A 21220-nucleotide genomic window follows, 5' to 3' on the forward strand; every position below is an offset into this window, starting at 1 on the left:
TCGCCCCGTGTATGCCTCTCCCTCTCCCTCTCCCCCTCCTCCTTCTCCTCCCCCTCCCTCTTCCCTCTTCCTTTCTCTCTCTTCCCTCTCCCTCTCCCCTTTCCCGTCCTCCCTCCCCTCTCTCCCCTTTTCTTCCCACCTCCTCTGAACCAAGATCTCACTATGCAGCCCTAACTGGCCTGGAATATATACCAGGCTACATGGACCAGGTCGGTCTCAAACTCATAAAAATCCACCTGCCTCAGCTTAAAGGCATGTGCCACCACACCCAGCTTCCAACTTTCTTTTTTAAATGAGAAAATCAGGAAGAAAAAGCAAAGAAGAGGGAACATCACAGAGTAAGAGGGTTTGATCCACATTTGGAGAGCCAACAGTATAGTGTGAAAACTGGGTTTCCACTGGGGCCCAGAACCTGCCATCTATGAGTCTATGTAGGAAGACGCTAAGGGGAAAAAGCTGGGCCCTTCCCCACCACTGCCACCAACAGGGATTCAAGCCTGGGAGAGCTGAGATGCTTCCGAAGGCAGAGGCAGTAGTCTGCCAGAGTTACAGCCAAAACCTATGAACACTTTTGAGTCTAAGCAGCCAGTGAAGCCAGGCAGGCTCTGTTTTGAGGCCTTCCCACCAGAAAATTCTTCTCAGCCCACATTTGGAGAACATATAAAATTCAGCTCCAGGTGGCTGTTCTTCCAGAGAAACTGGTTTCAATTCCCAGCACCTACATGGTACTTCACAGCTGTTTGTAATGCCCAGGCCCAGGAAATGTGACACCCTCTTCTGACCTCTTAGGTACTGCATGCATGTGATGCACAGGCATACATGCAGTCAAGAACATCCATACACATAGAAAAAAATAAAGGGGAAAAATTTAATCTAGTTCATACCAAACAAAACTGGAGTATACAAAAAGTACATAAAGAAACTAAGGATTTAGGGCATCTACCTGTCAAGACTATACTTGGGGGGAAATGGTGGGTCTGTCTCTTTATGTATAAATCTTTCATCTATAGGTAGGTTTTCTTAAAACTCTTCTCTTGGGTTAGGCAGAGAGCATCTGCCTAGCATGTGTAAGGAGCTGGGTTAATCCCCAACACAGAGAAACCTTTCTGAAAACTCATGTTCTTTAGGGTGCACAGCATACAAACGTGGCAGACTAAGTCCTTGGGGGGAACTGTTCAAACAAAGGAGAGGAACGTACACCACAGTGGAATTTCATAAAAGGGTAGATTACACTAAAGCACTAATTTTCAAAGCACTGTTAACGTGAAAGGTCTTACAGAGAGAGACATGGAACAATGGTGGAACATGGGCCAAGAATGGGCTCGTGGGAGTCTGAATGCTGTCAGAAAGTGCCAAGCAAATAAGACCAGAGTCGTTTGACCTCATTTCTTCAAAACCGTGGAACTGTTCTTGGAATGTGCTCGCATGCCCCTCCCAGCTGTTGTGGATATGAGTGGCTTATTGTAGATTATTCATCACCACTGTCCATTGGTATTTGTTTACATGCCTCTACAGAAAAACATGTGTTTGCCATGTTCAGCCTGCCCACCACCTGTGGCTTGCCCTTATGATTGTACACTTCACTCAAGTGACTCTTTTTAACCCTTTGAGTATAAATTGTCTGATGCTCTGAATATGAATATCTGGCTATTGCATGAGACTTTACCTCATTTTTAGAATCTGTTCTCCCAGGTTCATGCCACCAAAAGTGCCATAAGCAGAGTAGTCTCTTTCACAGGTAAGAGAAAGAGCCCCCTACTGACAGCTCAGAAAACAGTTGGTAGATCCAATCCTGGCTGCCAATTTGTGTGCCAGTAGAAGCCTTCCAAATGCCTTCTGCCTGTGCTTCACCTTGTTCCCATATTTCATGTTTCCTACAGTTATCTGACTTTGACATGTTCTGGTGATCACTGTACCTGGTAGTCACAGTTTCCCCAAACCTGGAAGGCTGACTAGAAATGTCTACCTCCAGAGCTAATAGGACAGACCTCTGGTAGAAGTCAGTTACATGTGCCACTGTACACACAGAGCAGAGGAAAACCTGGTAGATTCTTCCCAGGAATAAAAGAAGGCAGAATGAAGGGTTCCATAATCCCCAGGAAGTCAAGGCAGGAAGCACCAACCAAAAGTAAGTGCTAGTAGGACTTTATGATATTGTCAAATGTCAGTGGTCTTTTTCCCTTTTGCATTTCTGGTCATGCCATTTCAGATATTTGTAATCATCAGAAAGAAGGCCTTAAATGTAAGGAACCAGAAGACCTGGACTCTCCAGCAGAGAAAATGACTATGGGGTGGGGAGTAGCTGGGAAACTGCCACAATAATCCACAGTCAAGGTCAGGGGAAAGGTGCCGGGCCACCTGCCACAAAAAAGAGTGTGGTATACCGGCAGGAATATGCAGGGACTCAGCTGGGTGGGAGGCTGGGTCTGGACAGTACACATTAAGTAACAAGGGCAATGAGCACAAAACATGACATTCTGTGGGCTACATCTTACCTAGATCCGCCATCCACTGAACAAGCATGTGGACAAATGTGGCTAGCACATTGCCTCCATTGAGTGACGCTGCCACCCCTAGGTAGGTCCTGTCGAAGTAAGGGAAGAAGGCGACTGGGGCTGCAGGATCCGGAGTCTGCAGTGGCTGGAATCCCACAGGCATGGAGGCTGCCAGCTGGACCGAGGTGCTGATGTTGAGTACTGCACAAAGACAGCAGAGCTCAGCCCTGCAGGGCTAACCCAGGGTCATATAGCATAGCATCATAACAAAGTGAGGGAGGGAGACAAAGTGTGGCTCTGTTCAAAATATGTGTGTTCTTGAATAGCACTTCTTTTAAGAGGCACAGACGATTATCCCCACCAACTTAGCTGGACTCAGCAGCTTATGTCTAATAAATAAAGTAAAGCAGGAGCAGTAGGCCATTACTTCCAGAACTAGCAGGTTTAGAGACCAAACTGAAGTCAGTGTCCAATTTCTTCATCTGCTGGGGGATCAGAGACTACAAAAGCAAAAAAACAGCCTCAAAAGGCAATAAAGAACCTTCGAGCTATGCCACAACAAACCCTCTGGCAAGGCTATGATAAGCCAGAAGCAACGAATGGCCTACCTGCCTCTCAGCCAGGTGCCAGGGATGGGGCCCCGCTAACCCTGCCCACGGACTCAGAGAATCCAATCACCCCAGAAGGGGTGAGGGGACTTGCTATGACTAGAAAGTCCTCCTCCAAACTTGTGATGGTATTCAATTCCATTATGAGGTTAAGAAGGGCAACCAGCAGAAACTTTCCAAATTGGGTCAGATGGTATATTGATTAATGGCTTTGTGGGTTATGGCAAGACCAGCTTTATTATAAGAACTAGCTCACATTGGCTAGTTTTCTGTCTCTCTATATGATGTCCTTTGTCATACCAGCAAGAAGACTAGATACAATCTCTAGAGGCAGAAGCTGAATAAATCTTTTCTTTATAAATTTCTAGTCTGTGGCATCCTATTGTAGCTTTGTTATCCCAGAATATTCAATGTCATGGTTTTATGGGAGGAGAAATCTAGTTATGGTATTACATACTTATATTCTAGGAACTCAGGAAGTAGAGGGAAATAGAGACAGAAGAATAAAGAGTTCAAGGCCAGCATGGGCCTCACTCTGCCTCAAAAAAAAAAAATGGCTAGGAGCTGAAGAGGTGGCTCTGAGGTTAAGAGCACTGGCTGCTCTTACAGAGGACTTGGGTTTTAAGGATAAGATAAAGTGGGTTCCTGTAACTAAGACATAGAGGATTCTGGGGGATGGCATGGAAGAAAGGACATAGAAACTCACATGCCGTCTCCTAGACAATGCCTTCCACCTCCATCTCTTCATCTGTATCCTTTGCTATATCCTTTATTATAAACCAGTTAATAGATCTCTCTACAGAGCAAGTATGGGAACCTCAGCTTACAGACAGTTGTTCAGAAGCACAGACCAAACAGCCTTATGCTAACACATGAATGGGATGGGGCAGGGGACCTTCTCTTGACCTAAGCCTGTGGGATCTGAAGCTGTCTTTACATAGAAGGTATTAAGGTTGAACTGAATGAGAGGACATACAGCTAGTCTGTTGTTGCCTGGTTTGTTGTTTGCTGGTGTGTGGGGAAACCCGATGTATCCAGAAGTGGTCTGAGTTATGACCCTACAGTAAGAAAAAGTTGGCCTTTCTCCATCTCCTAGGAACAGCCTTTACCACTAACCAATTTTAGAACATTTCCATCATTCAAAAAGGAAAATACACTCTGTAACAATCACACACATGGCCTCTAGCAACCATCCATCCTTCTCTCTCCATGGATATGCCATGACAGTGTGACATCATCTATTAATGGAAGCATGTGATATATGGCTTTGTGCCTGTTTTTCACTCTTCGCATTGTAGGAGTCACACTTCCATCCCTTTTAACTGTACAGATAGACCACAGTTCCACACTCCATTCAGGTCACTTCTACTTAGGGCTCTAGTGAACAATGCTGGCATGAACTAAGGGGTTAGAGTGTTTGTGGATGTATGTTCCTAGTTCTCTTGCTCTGTCTCTAGGACTGGAATCATCAGGTCTTATGGTAACTCCATATTTAACTTGTTAGAACCCATAGACTGTTTTCCAAAAGGGCTACACCACTTTACAACCTCACTAGCATGTTCTTAGGTTTTCATAGATTCTTGAAAAGAAACCAAATGGAGACCATGTCCTGATAGAAAGGGTTCTGCACATAGCAGTGCGCCTAATGTACCTTTTATTGATAAGCACACAATATTAGTAGCGCTAGCCCCCTCCTCTTTCCTCACCCCTAATTCTGACAACAGAACCCAGGGCCTCATGCATGCTGGGCAGGTTCTCTGCCTCTGAGCCATGGTCCCAGCTATTGTCTTGGTCATAGGGTACACTGAAAGAAACAGAGAGCCTTCTCCTGCTCCTAGCCCTAGCAGGGGTAAAGCCCAAGTGGTCAATGCAAGAGAATAGAACTCTGAGGCCTGTCACCTTCTCAGCACCTTAGGATGCTGAGCCTGTGGCTACACTATGGGTTGAAGACCCTGGGTCAGAGCTGGTAGTGAAGAGACACCAGCATGAGTCTAAGGAGGGAACGAAAGTCAAACTTACCTGCGTCAGTCCTTTGGCCCATGCAGGAATAGACAGAGGCTTGTAAATCACCCAAGGCTATGCCCACCTGTGTCCCCTCTGGGATTTCAAACCATGTGTGAGAAGTTCTGCCTGCCATGCTGCCTGGCTCTGCAATGTCGGGGAGAAGGTGGGTAGGAAAGCCTGCCATTTCCAGTCTGCAAAACAAAAGTGTGCCCTAGAGTTCACGTGGTGTTTGGTCATGTGGCCTTTACCGCTTCCTGGAAACTTAGTGCTACAGCTTACACACAGCAGAATGGAGGACAGAATGCAGTGTTAGCATAAAATGTCTCAGGGGGTTTTAAGTCATGGATTTGAATTTTGTAGATAGTGGACAAATGTTGAGATTCACCATGGAGTGGGTGGGGTTGGAGGACAACCAGTGGGGGACAAGAACGGCCATCAAAAAGGGGTAGAGATAAGTAGAAGAGGAGGCTGGGGTGGGTTAGAGATGAACCAGACTTCAAGAGCATTCCAATACCTGTGTTTGAAGGGGACACAAACCCTCTGCAAAAGGGACACCAGGGCCCCAGTACCACTAGCGTTGGTAAGCACATTCCAAACCATATCAGGCCCAGCAGCCATATGAACACCTGATGCATCCATTTTGCTCATGGTTAGTGAAGGCTACATGAAACACACCAGAAAGGTCTTTACCTGAACTACCACCACCTGCTTTTAACTGTGTCTCAGGGCTTGGAATGGAGGCCCTGAAGGAAGTGAGCCCACAGGACCTTAGAGTTCTGCTCCTGAAAAGGCAAACGTTTCTGTAGAAAGACCTTCAAAGGCGTCCCACTGACAGATTTGCTCTGTGCCCACTCTTACTTTAAAATACAATGACCAGTGAAAGCTCCAAGCCCCCACTGAAGCTCTCCTTCCAGACACACCCTCCCTCTGGATCCACCCACATAGTCATACTCACATGTCCAAGTTCCAGCTCTGACTCTGGGTGTTAAAATAGCCCCAGCTAGCAGCGTTCTGGTCAGACATCAAGGGTCTTGGCAAACCACACAGCATGGCAACCACATAGTCTTGAATGGTGCCAGCTGCATCATAGGACTTCAGAAACTCTGGGCTGTTTGTCACATCAAAAACAGTTCAATACAATCTAATGAGGATATGGAAACACATGCTGTAGCTTAGCTGTGAGCAGAGGGCTCTAAGCATGGCACAGCTGGGGCACAGCCACACTGAGACTCAGTACTGTGTGTCCCTGGGAAAGGCTATCCCAGCCACTGTAGATAAAGCTATCCCAAGTCATCCCCAGGGAGAAACTTGGGGGAAGAAGCGATATGCCCAGGAAAGAAGGTCATAGCCCTGTCCCCTGTATCCCTGATTCCACTGTGAACTCAACTTTGAAAGTCACTTGACCTCTCTGTCTCCCCCTCTCCCTCCCCCATGCACACCCCTATCCCCAATTCTGGTTAGAAGCAGATAGCCAATGGTGACCCTCCACAGACGGAACCATTCCAGACCAAATCTGAGCCTTGTGACTCCACCTTGCACCAGGCTACGCTTAAGGCAAAGGGCAGCAGGTAGAGAGATGCTGGCCAGCTACAGAGGCAGTCCCTGCCCTTTCTCAGCCCAGAAACCACATGCTGATCTTAAGAACAGTAGTCATACCTGTTTTTCAAAAGCCAGAAGATGGTTGCACAGCCAAATCCTGTGGCCACGCTGAGATGGGATGCTGGCTTCGGCAGAGAAGCCAGGAAACTACTGTTACAACGGCCATCCTGCCATGTGACCAAATGGCTCACAGCTCTGGGTTCAAATACAAGGGCATGTCCTCCCTCTGTCCATTCACAGCCTGCAACAAAGGAGATAACAAAAATGGAGAAAGGGTACTGAATGGGTATAGGCACGTCCCTGAACCTTCTCTGCCTGTGAGTTTATAGCATAGACATCCCCACTCTGTGACAGCTTCATTCAAACATGGTTCTGATATCAGATGGATGAGGGACCCTGGGCAAGCCACTTGGTCCTTCCACAAGTCAAGCCTCTGTTCTGATTTTTCTGTCTCTTTTTTCATTCTTCTTGTGTGGAGGTGGGTGGATAGGTAGGGAAGGGTTGGTTGGTTTCTTTGTTTGATTGGTTGGTTTTCTGGGGAGTGGGGATTGTTTGCTTGTTTGGTTTGGTATGGTTTTTTTGGTTTTTCAAGACATGATTTCTCTATAGCCCTTTCTGTCCTGGAACTCACTTTATAGACCAGGTTAGCCTTGAACTCACAGAGATCCACCTGCCTCTGTTTCACAAGTACTGGGATTAAAAGCATACCCAAACTATTTTCTGCTTTGGTTTGGTTTATTAAATTAATTTCTAACTTGACACTGTACCCACCTACCCCTTTAAGAGAAGATGTTTAACAAACTCTCAGAGTCCCCTGCTCTTTGTGTCCTTCCAACCTCATGACAAAAGGATTGATACCAGATTGATCACCAAGACATTTTCTCCTTTCTTTTGAGAAAAAGAAAGTCCTGAGCCAGCTGACTGCTTGTTGTACTACAGATGGCACCCCAGGGCCTGTTGAATATTGAACACATGTTCTACCTCTGAACCACATTCCCAAGCCCAAGGTTTTTGGTTTTTTTTGGTTTTTTGTTTGTTTTTTTTTTAAGAAGTCTTATTTCATCTGTCTCTTCTAACATCCTATGGAATTCCCTGTGCTCTGACTTAAATACCTTAACCAAAACTGCTTGCAGCACAGGCCTTTCTGCATCTGCAGGTCTTCCTGCCTCAGAATGTTCTTCATGCTCTCACAGTTGAATGACAGCTTGATCCATTGGAACAGTCTAAGTTCAAAGTTCATGTTTAAAAACATTAGCTGTGGTAGATTCCCACAAACCCTTTGCTTGCTGTATCTCCTGTTAAGTGGCAGTGTCTACATTTTTTTTTTTTTTTTGGTTTTTGGAGACAGGGTTTCTCTGTGAAGCCCTGGCTGTCCTGAAACTCACTCTATAGACCAGGCTAGCCTTGAACTCAGAAATCTGCCTGCCTCTGCCATCCAAGTGCTGGGATTAAAGGCGTGCGCCACCACTGCCCGGCAGCAGTGTCTAAATCTTATTCCCCTAGTTATACACTTATCTGGTGACTTATTTGACCAACAGAATATGGAGGACAACATCATAACTGGGGACAACCAAGGCTAGATTATAAAAAGTATTGTGGCCAAGGCTGAAGAGATGGCTCAGTAGGTAAGATCACTTATTGTGCAAGCAAGAAGACTTGAGTTCAAATCCACAACACCCAGGTTAACACTAGACATGGCTATCACCCCAGCATTAAGGAACAGAGATGGGTAGGTCACTGGGGCTCACTAGCCAGCTAGCTCAGTGAAGAGGGTGAGCTTCAGGTTCAATAAGCTATCTTATCTCAAAAAAAATGTGGAGGATCAGTGAGATGGCTCAGTGGATATAGGATCAGGCCACCAGGCTTAAGGACCTGAGTTCAATCCCTGTGTCATATAGAGATAGGAGACAACAGACTCCTACAGTGTCCACCACACACAGTCAGAATATGGCCATAGTGTACATCTGTTGCCCACATGTGCAAACACACACACAAATACAAACACAAAGGGTTGTAGCCCCCACCCCTCTCAAAGAAACCAGCCTCTGGGTACAAAGTCCAACTACCTTGCAGCCACTGTGCCAGAAAGTTCATAAGCCTCATGTAGACATCTAGCAGACATTCCCAGGGGAGCTGGCCTTCCAGCTTTCCTCAAGGTACCAGGCAGGCACAGAGTAAGGCCATCTGGAGCCATCCTGACGAGTCTGCTTCCCAGATGAACACCAGCAAGCATCCTCCTTCAACACCACACACAAGAAGCAGTCAGCTGAAGCCAAAACATCATGAGCTGTGACAAAGTGGTGGTTGTCTGCAAGTTACTAAGTTTGGGGATAATTTGTGATGCAGAAACACAGTAATCTCACTGATGTTTTCCAGAGAATACTGCTGTATGAAAAAGTCTAGTGGTCATGTGCTCCTTTTTCTTTTGTGTGGGATCTGATCTGGGGCTTTGTGATCTTTTAAATTTTCTGTTTTTGAAGTCCTTCAAAGTTTACTGGAACAGAACTTTCTGTGGGGTTTGGCACACATTCCTTACACTCTTTCAGTCTGGGGTATTTCATCTTATTTTGTCAATTAGGAGAAGTTCTTCTTCATTGTCTCTTCAACTATTTCCTCCTCTCCACTTTCATCTTTCTTTCTGGGTTTCATACTATGCTAGTGCTTCCATTTATGACCTCTGTCTGTCTTGAACAGATAGACAGATGGACAGATAGATGACAGAAGATAGTAGATAGATGATAGATAGATAGATAGATAGATAGATAGATAGATAGATAGATTATAGAAGATAGATGGATAGACAGATGATAGATAAGTGAAGATGATAGATAGATAGATGATAGATAGATAGATAGATAGATAGATAGATAGATAGGTGAAGATGATAGATAGATGATAGATAGATAGATAGATAAGATAGATAGATAGATAGATAGATAATAGACAACAAATAGAATTCAGACAGATAAATCACAGAAAGATAGATTATACATACATACATGATAGATATATGACTGGTCAATTGATAGATAAATGATTGATAGATAGAGAGATAGAGAGATAGATAGATAGATAGATAGATAGATAGATAGATATTTGTCCTTTCGATCTTCCTTCTGACAGGTCTCCAGTTTTAATAACTATTGTCACATGTATTTATTTGTGTATGAACTCATGTGTGCACATCATCTGTCATCTCCACGCCATAGTGAATGTGGAGATCATAGAACAACTTGCAAAGTCGGTTTCCTCCTTCTGCCGTGTAGGTTCTGGGGATCAAACTCAGGCTGTCAGGCTTGGCAGTGGGAGCCTGTAACCACTGAGCCATCCCACCAGGTCCATGACAGATCTCAGTCTGATCTTTCAGTCTGATATTTGTTCTAAAGTTTCATCCATTCTATTATTAACTTCATGTATTACACTCTGTTTTCAACTGCTTTTCACACCAAATTTTCCAGGTTCTTTTTCTTTAATTTTGCCTTTTTGAGACAAAGTTTCCCTTTGTGGCCATGGCTGTCCTAGAACAAGCTCTGTAGATCAGTTTGATCTGGAACTAACCTGCCTCTGCCTCCCAAGTACTGGGATTAAAAGCATGCACCACCACTGCCCAACCCTGATTCTTTTTATATGTTCCTCTGTGGTGTCTTGCTGATAATACAGTCTTTAATTCTGTTTAGTATATGTGCTGGCTAGTTTATGTCAACCTGACACAAAGTGTAGTCATTGGAGAGGAGGGAGCCTCAGTTGAGAGAAATGCTTCAGTAAGATCAGGCTGTAGGCCAGCCTGTAGGATATTTTCTTAATTAGTGATTGATTGGAGAGGGCCCAGCTTGATGTGGGAGGAGCCATCCTTGGACTGGTGGTCCTGGGTTCTACAAGAAACCAGACTGAGCAAACCATGAGGAGCAAGCCGGTAAGTATCGCCCCTCTATGGCCTTTGTATACATCAGCTCCTGCCTCCAGAAATCTGCCCTGTGTGAGTTCCTGTCCTCACTTCCTTTGATGATGAACTGTGATGAGGAAGCTTAATCCAAATAAACCCTTTTCTCCCCAGACTGCTTTGGCTATGGTGCTCCTTCACAGCAATGGTGACCCTCCCCTAGTGTATCACAGTAAATTTTGTAGACTGGGTCTCACTGTGTTACCCAGGCTGGCCTCTGTCACACCATCTTCCCGCCTGATCCTCTTGAGTGCTGGGATTACAGGCATGCACCACTGTTCCTGGCTTGTATGGAGCTAATCTGAAATTCTGAGTGTGTCCTATTCTAAGAGTTCTGTCTTATACAATCAAATTAACCCAGTACAGTATTTTCCTTGAGGAAAACATTTTTACATGTCTGTTATCCTGGTCTGTGAGCTCAGCAACACTGACTACTCTGCCCAGGAACATCTGTGGCCCAGGTCTTGCCCTGAAGTACAGAGGGAGGATACATTGATCCTGGGTGGATCCACAAGTAATCTATCCCTGCCCCACAAATTATCTCCTCACGCCAGGACTTTCCGTCTGGCCCCCAAGAACAAATGATGTTAAATGAATCCTTAGATGATAAGTCACCAACTCTGGAGCAGGATGGAGACAACTTCTTTTCTCTAATGCCTTCGTTTATCTCTGAAGACACTCATGCTCCTATGGGACTGTGGTGGGCTGGAGAAGCCAGAAGTCTCCTCCTGGCTGGCTATCTTTTACCCAGCCTAAATCACCACACACACGCACAACAGCTCAAATGAGTCCACATCACCCCAGGGTTTGTCACAGTGTTCTCCCATTTCGTGGGTTTTCCCCCCTCTTATGATACCTCTGAAACCAATCATGGGAACAAAGATAGTGTTAGCTCAGTATCTTGGTGACAACCATTTGGAAATTCAGAACTAGAAAGCCTTTGTAACTCTGCACCCCTGGATCTAGTGTTTATGACACTTTTATGTCAGGTGGAGTTCCATGTGCAGTCAGTCTGTGTGATATTGTCTCCATTAAATGAGAGGATATGTGAGAGCACACAGAGAACAGTCAGTAAACACTAGAGAAGGTGATGCTGCTGATGAACCTCTAGCTTCTGTTACCGTTCAGACTGGGATGTCTCCCCTATCCGTGTATTAAAGGCTTGGTCCCATCCCATACTGTTGAGCGGTGGTAGAACTTTTAAGAGGTGGAACCTATGGGAGATCTTTAGGTCATTGATGGTGCATTCTCAAAAAAAGATTGTGGCAGGGGCGGAGGTGCTGGAGAGAGGGTTCGGCAGTTAAGGGCTCTAACTGCTCTTCCAGAGGCCATTAGTTCAATTCCCAGCAAACACATGGTGACTCACAACCATCTACAAAAGGATCTGATGTCCTCTCTTCCGGCGTGCAGATGGACATGCAGACAGAGCACTAACATACATAAAATACATAAATAAATAATTCTTTTTAAAAAAAATAGCTGGGGGCACATGTTGCAGATAGAAGAAACAATGACAGCAAAGATTCTACAGGGACCTGGTCGGTCTGTCCTGGTCAGTCTGTCTGTCAGTATTCCTGACGTGCAGCCCAGCAAACGGAGGTTACAGCTGGGACATTCGGGACCTGCACCATCTGCCTGGTGTTCTGTGCCCCTGGGAGGCGGGGACAGGAATGGGCAGTTCCTCCACTGATAGTCTCCCTGCACTGCACTGCCACCTGAATCTCAGTGTGAGCTTCTCCCCTCAATCCTGCAGCCTTAGCTCCATCCCTCCATCTGTCTCCAAAACTCTTTTGATTACATTTTTACATTGTTTGAAACTTTATTGTAAAACAAAACTAGAATGCTTACCATGTGGCATAGATTAACACACTTTAAAAATAGTAATTCATTTACTCTGTGTGGTAATTTTTTTAATGTGTGTGGATGTTTTGTCTACCTGTGTATCAGTGCACCATGTGTATGCAGTAGCTGTGCACACCAGAAGAGGGCACCAGATTTCACTGGGACTGGGTTTACAGACAGCTGTGAGCAGCTCTATGGGTGCTGAGAATTGATTATAGGACTGTTATCCCCACATAAGAAAAAAAATGAAGCAGGATGCTTTGAAAATTTGCCCAGCTTCACAGGCCTAATAATCAGTATGGTAGAATCAGTAATGCAAATCTAAGAAGAAGAAGCCTGATCCCAGAATCTGACCCACTGGGTCCCTCCTCTTCCCATCCTTCCTTTCTTCTTCCTTCCCTTTGGTAAAGAGCTGTTCTATTTTGAAGCTTTTAATGACATAGTAATAAATAAACATATTCTCCATGTTTTTTTTTTTAAAAAAACCTTCAAATATTACAGGCAGGGCAAAGGTCCTCTTTCCCCATCCCCCACTTAGCCACTGTATTCTCTCTGAATGACTGTCTATTGTTGATACTCACACAACAGGTCTTGTTTTGTGTAGTTGGCCTGGGTGTATCTGTCTAAACAATAATACTCTACTGTGTCTATTGCTGCCCAATAACATGTTTTGAGTTCTCTGTGTGTCACTATGCTTGAATGTGCCTTATTCTAATTACCAAATGTATCCCCCGGCATGGGTCAGACTGCATGTCTGTAATGAGTACCGACAGGTAAATGTCATGTTTTTACCATCATAAACAAAGACGCAGTGAAGGCCAGTGACAATGCCTCCTCCAGTACTTCTCCTGGACCAGTTCCAAGTAGTGCAATGTCTGAGGCAGAGCCACCACCATTTTTTTAAACAGGCCTTGCCAAGCTGCCCTCCAAAATAGCTCTGCTAGTTTACACCAGTTAAATACCAGCAGCGACATTTATAATGAACCAGTTTCCCACCCCTTTGACAACACTCGATATTCTGGGCTTTCGGTTTCCTTCAGCCTAGTGCATGTAAAGTGATGTCTCATGTTTGTTGACATCTGCATTCTCCTAATTGCAGGTGACACTGGATACCCTCTCCTCAGTACTTCCTTTTGCAGGAAATACTCGTTAGTCAGGACCCTTGGTCCATCTGACTTTTCTTTGCCTGTTGTCTGTCCTTCACCTACTCTACATTAGCAGATGTTTTCGTCCCACCTGTGGCTCGCCTTTAAGCTTTGCTTTGTGTCCCTCTTTCTCTCCCTCTTTTACTGAGCCTGAAAGTGGACTCTGAAAACAGGCCTAACCACAGGCCTTGCAGAAATGCGCATGGCTCCCAGTCCTCCCATCAGATGGCCTGTGTCCTCACTGAAGCACTTAGCCCTCTGCAGGCGCCTGACCATGCTGGCTGGGTTGTGGAAGGTACAGGTTTCTACACTCAAATTCTATGTCTCCCAGGGGGACGGTGCAAGGCCTGCATGTGGTAGGTACTAAAACCAACCTGAATTATGGCCCCCATTAAAAATGGCACACCGTGATCCCAAAGCTGCCTCTGCCGGACTCCATCAACAGGAACTGGCAGCAGTCAGCATGCTCTCCTCCTTCCCAGAAGCAAAACAAGAAGGCAGCAGGCTGGCTCCGTGAAATCTTAAGCAGCACTTCCAGTGATGTGGTTGATGGTTTGTGTGGTTGGTACAGAGTCCAGAAGACACGAGAAAAGAAGGCAGAGATGACCAGACCACAATCATTAGATCTCTGCTCTCCCCTTTAGGGAGGGTTTTAGTATTAAAAGGACATTTATTCTTGTTAATGAAGAATCAGAGCACTGAAAAAGCTTTTACAACCTAGACTCCCTAGGCGAGGTCGCTCTGGAGCCCTCATCCCCTCCTGCTGGTGCTTGTAGCCAAGCAGTTAGCTTGTCTGAAAGGATCTGACAACAACAGGCAGCCAGGGGAGGGAGGGGCTTCCTAGATACCCAGCCCTGTGGAGGGGACAAGGCTCAGAGGACACATCACTAGACAAGTGAGTCACCACTCACATAACCCAGGGAACCTGACTCGCTGAATCCAGCATCCCAGCCTTTGAACCACATCACCCATCAACCCAGGTAGCCACGTCTCCTCTGATTGAGGTCTCTGCTCTCAGCCAGGGGCAGTGTCACGTGTCTGGGTCTGGGGGATGCAAAGACTCCACCTCAACAAATAAATAATAAATAAAACCCATCAAATGGGTATTTCTGAGGCTGAGTGATAGTTTGTAATATAATACTATCCTTTCTGGTTTATAGCTATATATTTTCTATCATTTAAAAAAAAAAAGTAATGCCAAACAACTCAGAGAGTTGATGAGTTGCTGTAAAGTCTATTCCTTCTGTGGATATTTAGTTGGGAAGTCCCTCCCTTCCCGAAACCATTACTCTCCTGTAGTTCTGGTCTTTGAAAGTTCAGTGTCAGAAACGGGACAGACCTGGATTGCTGCTGTGTGGCCTAGAACGTGTTATTCTAACCTCTCTGAACTTCCTGCTCCCCATCTGCACAGTGTTGGCAGTCACACGCATCATAAAGCTATTGAGAAAGACAGGTGAGGTCATGCAGGTAACATCTGTAGCCTGACACCCGGCACCTGAAGTGCTCACTGTTGTTTGCCTGGCACGGTCTCCTCCTAAGGGCCACCCAGAATAGGTCATCACCCTGGCACTGCCACAGACTTCCCTCAGATGGCAGATGAAGGGAGGCCTTGGGTCTCATCCCCAGGACCAAATAACAAGAAAATAATAACAATAATAATAATGGTTTGCATGTTAAAGTGATAGCAACTAGAATTATGTGAAATTATGTAAAGATTAGAAACTACACCCAGCTGGGGCTGTTGGCACAGACTTGTGATTACAGCTACTTAGGAGGTTGAGTTAGGAAGATCCTAATTTTTTTTTTTTGCAACCTGCCTAAGCAATTTATCAAGTCATTATCTCAAAATAAAAATTAAAGGGGGGGGGCTGTAGAGTTGGCTCAGTGGTTAAGAGCACTGACTGCTCTTCTAGAGGTCCTGAGTTCAATTCCCAGCAACCACATGGTGGCTCACAACCATCTATAATGGGATCCAATGCCCTCATCTGGTGTGTATGAAGACAGCTACATTGTACTCATATACATAAAATAAATAAATAAAATCTTTTACAAATAAAAAATAAAATAAAAGGAACTAGGGCCTAGTTCAGTGATAGAGTACTTGCCTAGTACACATGAGGCCCCAGGATCGAATCCCTAGAAACCACAAAAGGTTTCCAAGTACCATCCTGGGTAGTTGGAAGTAGAGGCAAGAGGATCAGGAGTTCAAGACTGGTGTTAGCTATATAATGAGTTCAAGGCCAGCCTGAGCTATATGAGACCAAATCTAAGAAATAAAAAAACAAAAATAATAATTAAAAAAACTATACCCAGGACTAACAAGATGGCTGAACAGCTAAAAGTGTTTGCTAAACAAGTCTCACCACCTGAGCTCCATCCCTAGACCTAGAGTAGAAGAGAACACACACATACACACACACACAAACACACACACGCACCACATGAGCATAATAAATTAAATTTTATATACTTTTTTAAATGCTTGAATCCAGTTTCCTCCGGCATCTTGTCTAGTTACAGCTAATCCTGTTGCCCCTGGCACAATAAAAAGAAAGCTATGGGAAATCCTCTCTACTAAATCCTGAGGAAAATTCAAACTCACTTTCTCCTCTGTCTGTCCACAAGTAATGGACATGCATGCACAAGCAAACAGTTTGAATCTTCATTACACATTTGACCCAGACAAAATGTACACAAAACACAGGTGACAGGATATGCTATGTTGTTCTGAGGAGCGAGGCACTATGCTCAAGCCGGGACGACCTGACCCTGGTCCAAGAGCCCTTCGCAGCCCTGTTCTCGGTCCATTAAGTAGCCGCAGCATGAGATCATTACCCACACCCAGCATACCTTGGCCTGCTTTCCAAAATAGGACGCCATGCATCTGTCCCGACACTCCGATGCCCCCGACTCTCTGGAGCTGCTGCCGGGGAAGGGCATCGAGGCATTCATTTAGGGCTTGGATGATTCTAGTCACATCCTGCTCCTGCCCCTAAAAACAGAACAGGACAGGGTGGACACAGGCAGACAAACAGACCGACCAAGGAGGGAAGGCCTCCAGGGATCTCTTAGAGAGAAGAATCATTCCCAAAATATGGACCTGAAGGGCTTGGCTAGCTCCCACTGGTCTGGCCTGAGACTCTCCAACAAAGGCCCATTCTCCACCCTCAGGGAGGAAGCACAGCACTGGACAGTTCAGCTGATGTATCAGGCTCTGCTGAGAAAAGCCTATTCCAGTCGGTAGGAGAAATATGGAGAGGGTCTCCAAACAAGGAATGTGGAAGGGCGGGGCTGGTGACAGAGGGAAGCGTCTGACAATTCAGTGGCAGATGAAATTCCCCTCCCTCCCCTCCATTCCTGGTGGGCTAGAATAAATGACTGCACACAGATTCAACAGGAGAAAAAACAAATAGATTTATTAACAAGCAAGAAGACAAAAATAAATAAATAAATAAATAAATAAATAAATAAATAAATCAGCATGGAAAGAGTCAGAGATGACGAGGACCCACTAAAGTTTACATTACATTCTTTTATAGAAGGAAGGAAGAAAGAATAGGGAATGTGGAGAAGCTGGAAAGTTCTGCGGGATAAGGGAGGAACAGAAATTAGCTGGTAAGATGAGTCTCTTCAGAACTTAAATGAATCCAAAGGATGGAGATTTATCACCGAGGAAGAGAAGTTTATGCATGTGGGATACATCCCTCAGTCTTCCTAACTGAGCCTAAGGGTGAGATTCCAAGTGGGATGGAAAGCAGATCTAACGTCCTTGTAGGTTGGTCTTTGTGGGAGTCAAGGAGGGGAGTGGGACAAGCCATCTTGCCCTACTGCCCAGGCTGGCTTTGAATTCCTGTCCCAGCAACCCCCCTTCCAGCCTCGGCCTCCCAAGGAGCTAATGCCCAGCTTGCAGCTTGGTCTTGACACAACTAAGAGAAATGGTGAAGTTCATGTGTTTGGGTGAGGAGAGGCTAGGCTAGGATCTTTAATTTCCCCTGTATCAACATTCCCAGCATAGCAAAAGGTGCCATACTGGGGAGAATATCATCCTCCCGGGAACAAACTGATGCTTGGTCAGGATAGCTCTTAGCCTAACAGCTCAACACAAAGGAAGAACAAAGAAGGAAGATAAGTACGGGTGAGCTGGGGACGGAGAGGATTGGGTAGAGAGCATACCCTGAGCAGGCAGCCCCAGAACCTAACAAGAAGCCTGTCACTGTGGCAGCCAAGTACACAGCCATGAGAGACACAGAGGAGGTCCACACCTGTGTGTGATCTCCACAGAGGATGAGAGACAGGGAGGGGAGAGGGGAAAGAAGTAGAGGGGACATTTGCTTAGGACACGATCCAGTATAGCAGCAGGTAACCGTACGTGTCCAGTCTAAACTGAAATGCTTCATATGTATACGTTATATCTAAGGGCTGAGGAGATGGAGGTCAGTCAAGCGCTTGCCTTACAAGCATAAGGACCCAAGTTTAACTCCTGGAGCCCCTGTTTTAAAAAAGTCTGGTGCTGTGCTGTGTTCCTAAAACATGAACACTGGGGAGGCAGAAACAGGCAGATCCCTGGGGCTCTGGGGCAACAGCCAACTGATTTGTCAAGCTCCAGGCCAGCAAGAGATACTTTAAAATGGGGGTGGTCATGAAGAAAACCTGAGGACTAAGGAACACAGTGCAGCCTGGCCTCTGGCCTCCGCATGCATACGCATAAGCATCTAAGTGCACACATACTAGTTCAGAGTTAATATGAATTATGCATAAAACATCATTAACACCTATCTATTGTTAAATGTTAAAATGATATTTTATACACATTAAGTAAAATACATAATGAAAATTAATTTTATCCCAGCACTCAGAAAGCAGAAGCAGGTAGATCTCTGTTATATAGCAAGTTCCTAGCCAGCCAGGTCTACAGAGTGGGACTCTGCCTCTAAATAAATAAATACATAAGTTTTAAATTAAATTAATTTTACCCATTCCTTTTGTTCTTTTAAAACAGCTACTCGAAAGCTGAAAAGTACACGTGTGGCCCACATTTGTGACTTGCATCTCTGTTAGGCAGAGGTAGTCCCCAAATGGCCATCAGATGGCGCATCATCTCAGGACAGAGGGGCCTCTGTCTAAAATGGGTCCAGGATGAGAGAGTTGTGTGGGTGGGGAACACAGAGAAGGAAAAGAGCCAGCTGGAAGTAAAGACAAGGAGTTGTGTTCAGCAGTTCACTTTAGGGTTGAGCTGGACCGGGGCAGCCCTGGGACAATGGGCACACCCATACTGTGACAGGGAAGCCATTGTTGCTGTTCTTTTCTACTTGAAAACATCAGTGGAACATCAGTGGATCCATACCCAGATCAAGCCCTAGAACTCCAGACTTGAAAAGAGTGCTCACAACTCATTCAGAGCCACCCAGCCCTGCACCCTACACCTGAGGGGCCTGAGTCAGAGACAAGCAACTAAGAGTCTGTCTCCTTCCAAAACCTTGTATCTAACTGCATGGGGTGGAACACATCTGTAATCTCAGCTAAGTGTCTCAGCTAAGTGAGGAAGATCCAAGTTTGGGGCCAGCAAGACCCTATCTCATAACACACACACACACACACACACACACACACACACACGCAGAGAGAGAGAGAGAGAGAGAGAGAGAGAGAGAGAGAGAGAGAGAGAGAGAGAGAGATCTCAATTTCCCAAGCAAAGGGCAGTGCCTGAACCCACTGTACTATGATCCTGGCCCAGCTCCTAACTTCCCCAGGATGAGAGCCAACTTCTCCATGTCGTAATTCATGAAGTCAAACTGTCATTCTAAAATGCCCTGAGGCACCAACCAAATTAAATGTGAAGGCCTCTGGGAAAATTAGAAGCATTCCCACAATCTTTATCTTCTATAACTCGACCCAGCAAAATGGATTCTGAACCCCCAAAGAACTGAATACAGACCCTTAGCAAGAGCATTTGAAACATGAACCTCAAATATGGGGTACCTCACTCAATCCAAGTTTCTGGCTGGAGGAAGCCTTAGCGGCCACCTAGTTCAGATCAGGGAACAAGTTGAGGCCAAGAAAAAAAGTGAGAGGTTACCTCTCACCTTGACATTAATATCTATAAATTCACTGATTATAAACCGACCCTTTCAGGAAACCAACAGGAGTAGAATCTGAGGCCATTCTGAGCCCACTTATATCATCTCCCAACAGAGTCCACTGTCTTTAATCCATTGGGTTTGTTTTAAAGATGTTTGTGTATTATATAGTGTATATATATATTTAGTGTGTATATATGTATACGTATATATGTGTGTGTGTGTATACACTGTATGTGTGTAGATATATATATATAGCATGTACCTGTGTCTATGTGTGTATATATGTATATATACTGTATATGTATATATATTTATATAGTGTTTATATGTATGTGTGTTTATGTATACATGTATGTATGTGTGCACACACACGTGTGCCTGTCATGGGGCACATGTGGCAGTCAGGGGGCAGCTTTACAGAAGTCAGTTCTTTCCTTCCATGGTGGGTTCTGAAGATAGAATTCGGGTCACCAGGCTCACTCAGCAATTGCTATTACTGCTGAACCATCCTGTGGACCCCTGGATATGTACTTTTCTATCTTCTAGTTTTCTTTTTTTCTTTCTTTCTTTTTTTTTAATCTTCTAGTTTTCAAAAGCCAGTGGTTGTAGTGTATAATCATCAGTCTGATTCTTTTTTAAAATTTTAATCAGCTTATCTCAGTGTCTTCCCACCTGCTCTGACAACTTTCCTCCAGAGACTCTCGGCTGGGATCAGAATTCTTTGAGTAACCAAGTGAAATGATCAGTTCACTTGCACTTCTACAGAATGAAGTAAGTCTAATTCTACATCTGATTTCCAGAGCACAACCTGCCTAAGGGGGAGGGGGCAGGGGACGGAGAAAGATCCCTGAACTAGAGGGCACGGGGCAGATGGGAGCCATGAGCAGCAAGCGTGATAGGCCTGTGATTATCACTCTGAACGCAAGTCCTCTCAGCTCAAAGTACAAAAAGTGATGGGTGGAGAGGAGAGGAATCCAGCGCCATGGTCAGGGGCCCCAGAAAAGCCTGAGCGCGGGAAGATAAGTGCCAGCAGGTGGGAAAGCTCCCTGGGCAAAATCTAAAGGCTTAGCTTGAAATGCAGCAGGCTTTGAGGCCCTGGAGGAAAGTGCAGCAGGCCTTGGAGGTCCGACAGGCTGGGCAATGAGGGGTACTTCTTCGTGGAAAGGTGTTGCCCGAAATGCCCCCAGGGTCGTCCCGGGGCGGCGGCTCCAGGGCGCTGCCTCACCTGGGACCCGGCCGCCGCGCTCTCGGTCTCTGCCCTCGCAGCCCGGGCGCAGCTCGCCAGCACCACGAACCCAGATGGGTGGCCGGGTGCAGCCTCCAATAGGGCGGCCTTCACGGACGTGGTGCCCAAATCGATACCGAGAGTGATGGGTCGCGAAGCCATGGCAATGGTGACAGCACAGCTCGGGTGGCTTGAACCGCACGCTGAGGAACACTTCAACCCGGAGGGCAGCAAGGGGCGGAGCTTCCTTGTCAATCTTTTACCGCTCCTATTGGTCGAGGA

At 45.6% G+C, this 21220-nt stretch overlaps 1 protein-coding gene across 2 annotated transcripts in view; it reads right to left on the minus strand.

The window, feature by feature from the left end:
* The window catches only part of Shpk (sedoheptulokinase), a 24866-nt gene extending 3696 nt beyond the window's left edge, over nt 1-21170 (minus strand). The window contains exons 1-6 of one of the 2 annotated variants that reach the window (XM_028787295.1): nt 20939-21170; nt 16484-16625; nt 6764-6947; nt 6063-6215; nt 5123-5298; nt 2496-2696 (exon numbers count right to left, since the gene is read on the minus strand). In XM_028787295.1, coding sequence (XP_028643128.1) covers nt 2496-2696; nt 5123-5298; nt 6063-6215; nt 6764-6947; nt 16484-16625; nt 20939-21100 — 1018 coding nt within the window. In that variant the 5' untranslated portion in view covers nt 21101-21170. Of the gene's footprint in view, nt 1-2495; nt 2697-5122; nt 5299-6062; nt 6216-6763; nt 6948-8772; nt 8844-16483; nt 16626-20938 lie in introns of those variants that run through there. The other variant, XM_028787296.1, reaches the window with a different exon arrangement.
* Between the last annotated feature and the right edge of the window lie 50 nt (nt 21171-21220).

Source organism: Grammomys surdaster, unplaced genomic scaffold (assembly GCF_004785775.1).
Source record: "Grammomys surdaster isolate TR1022 unplaced genomic scaffold, NIH_TR_1.0 125621, whole genome shotgun sequence".
In the NCBI taxonomy this organism is placed as follows: domain Eukaryota; kingdom Metazoa; phylum Chordata; class Mammalia; order Rodentia; family Muridae; genus Grammomys; species Grammomys surdaster.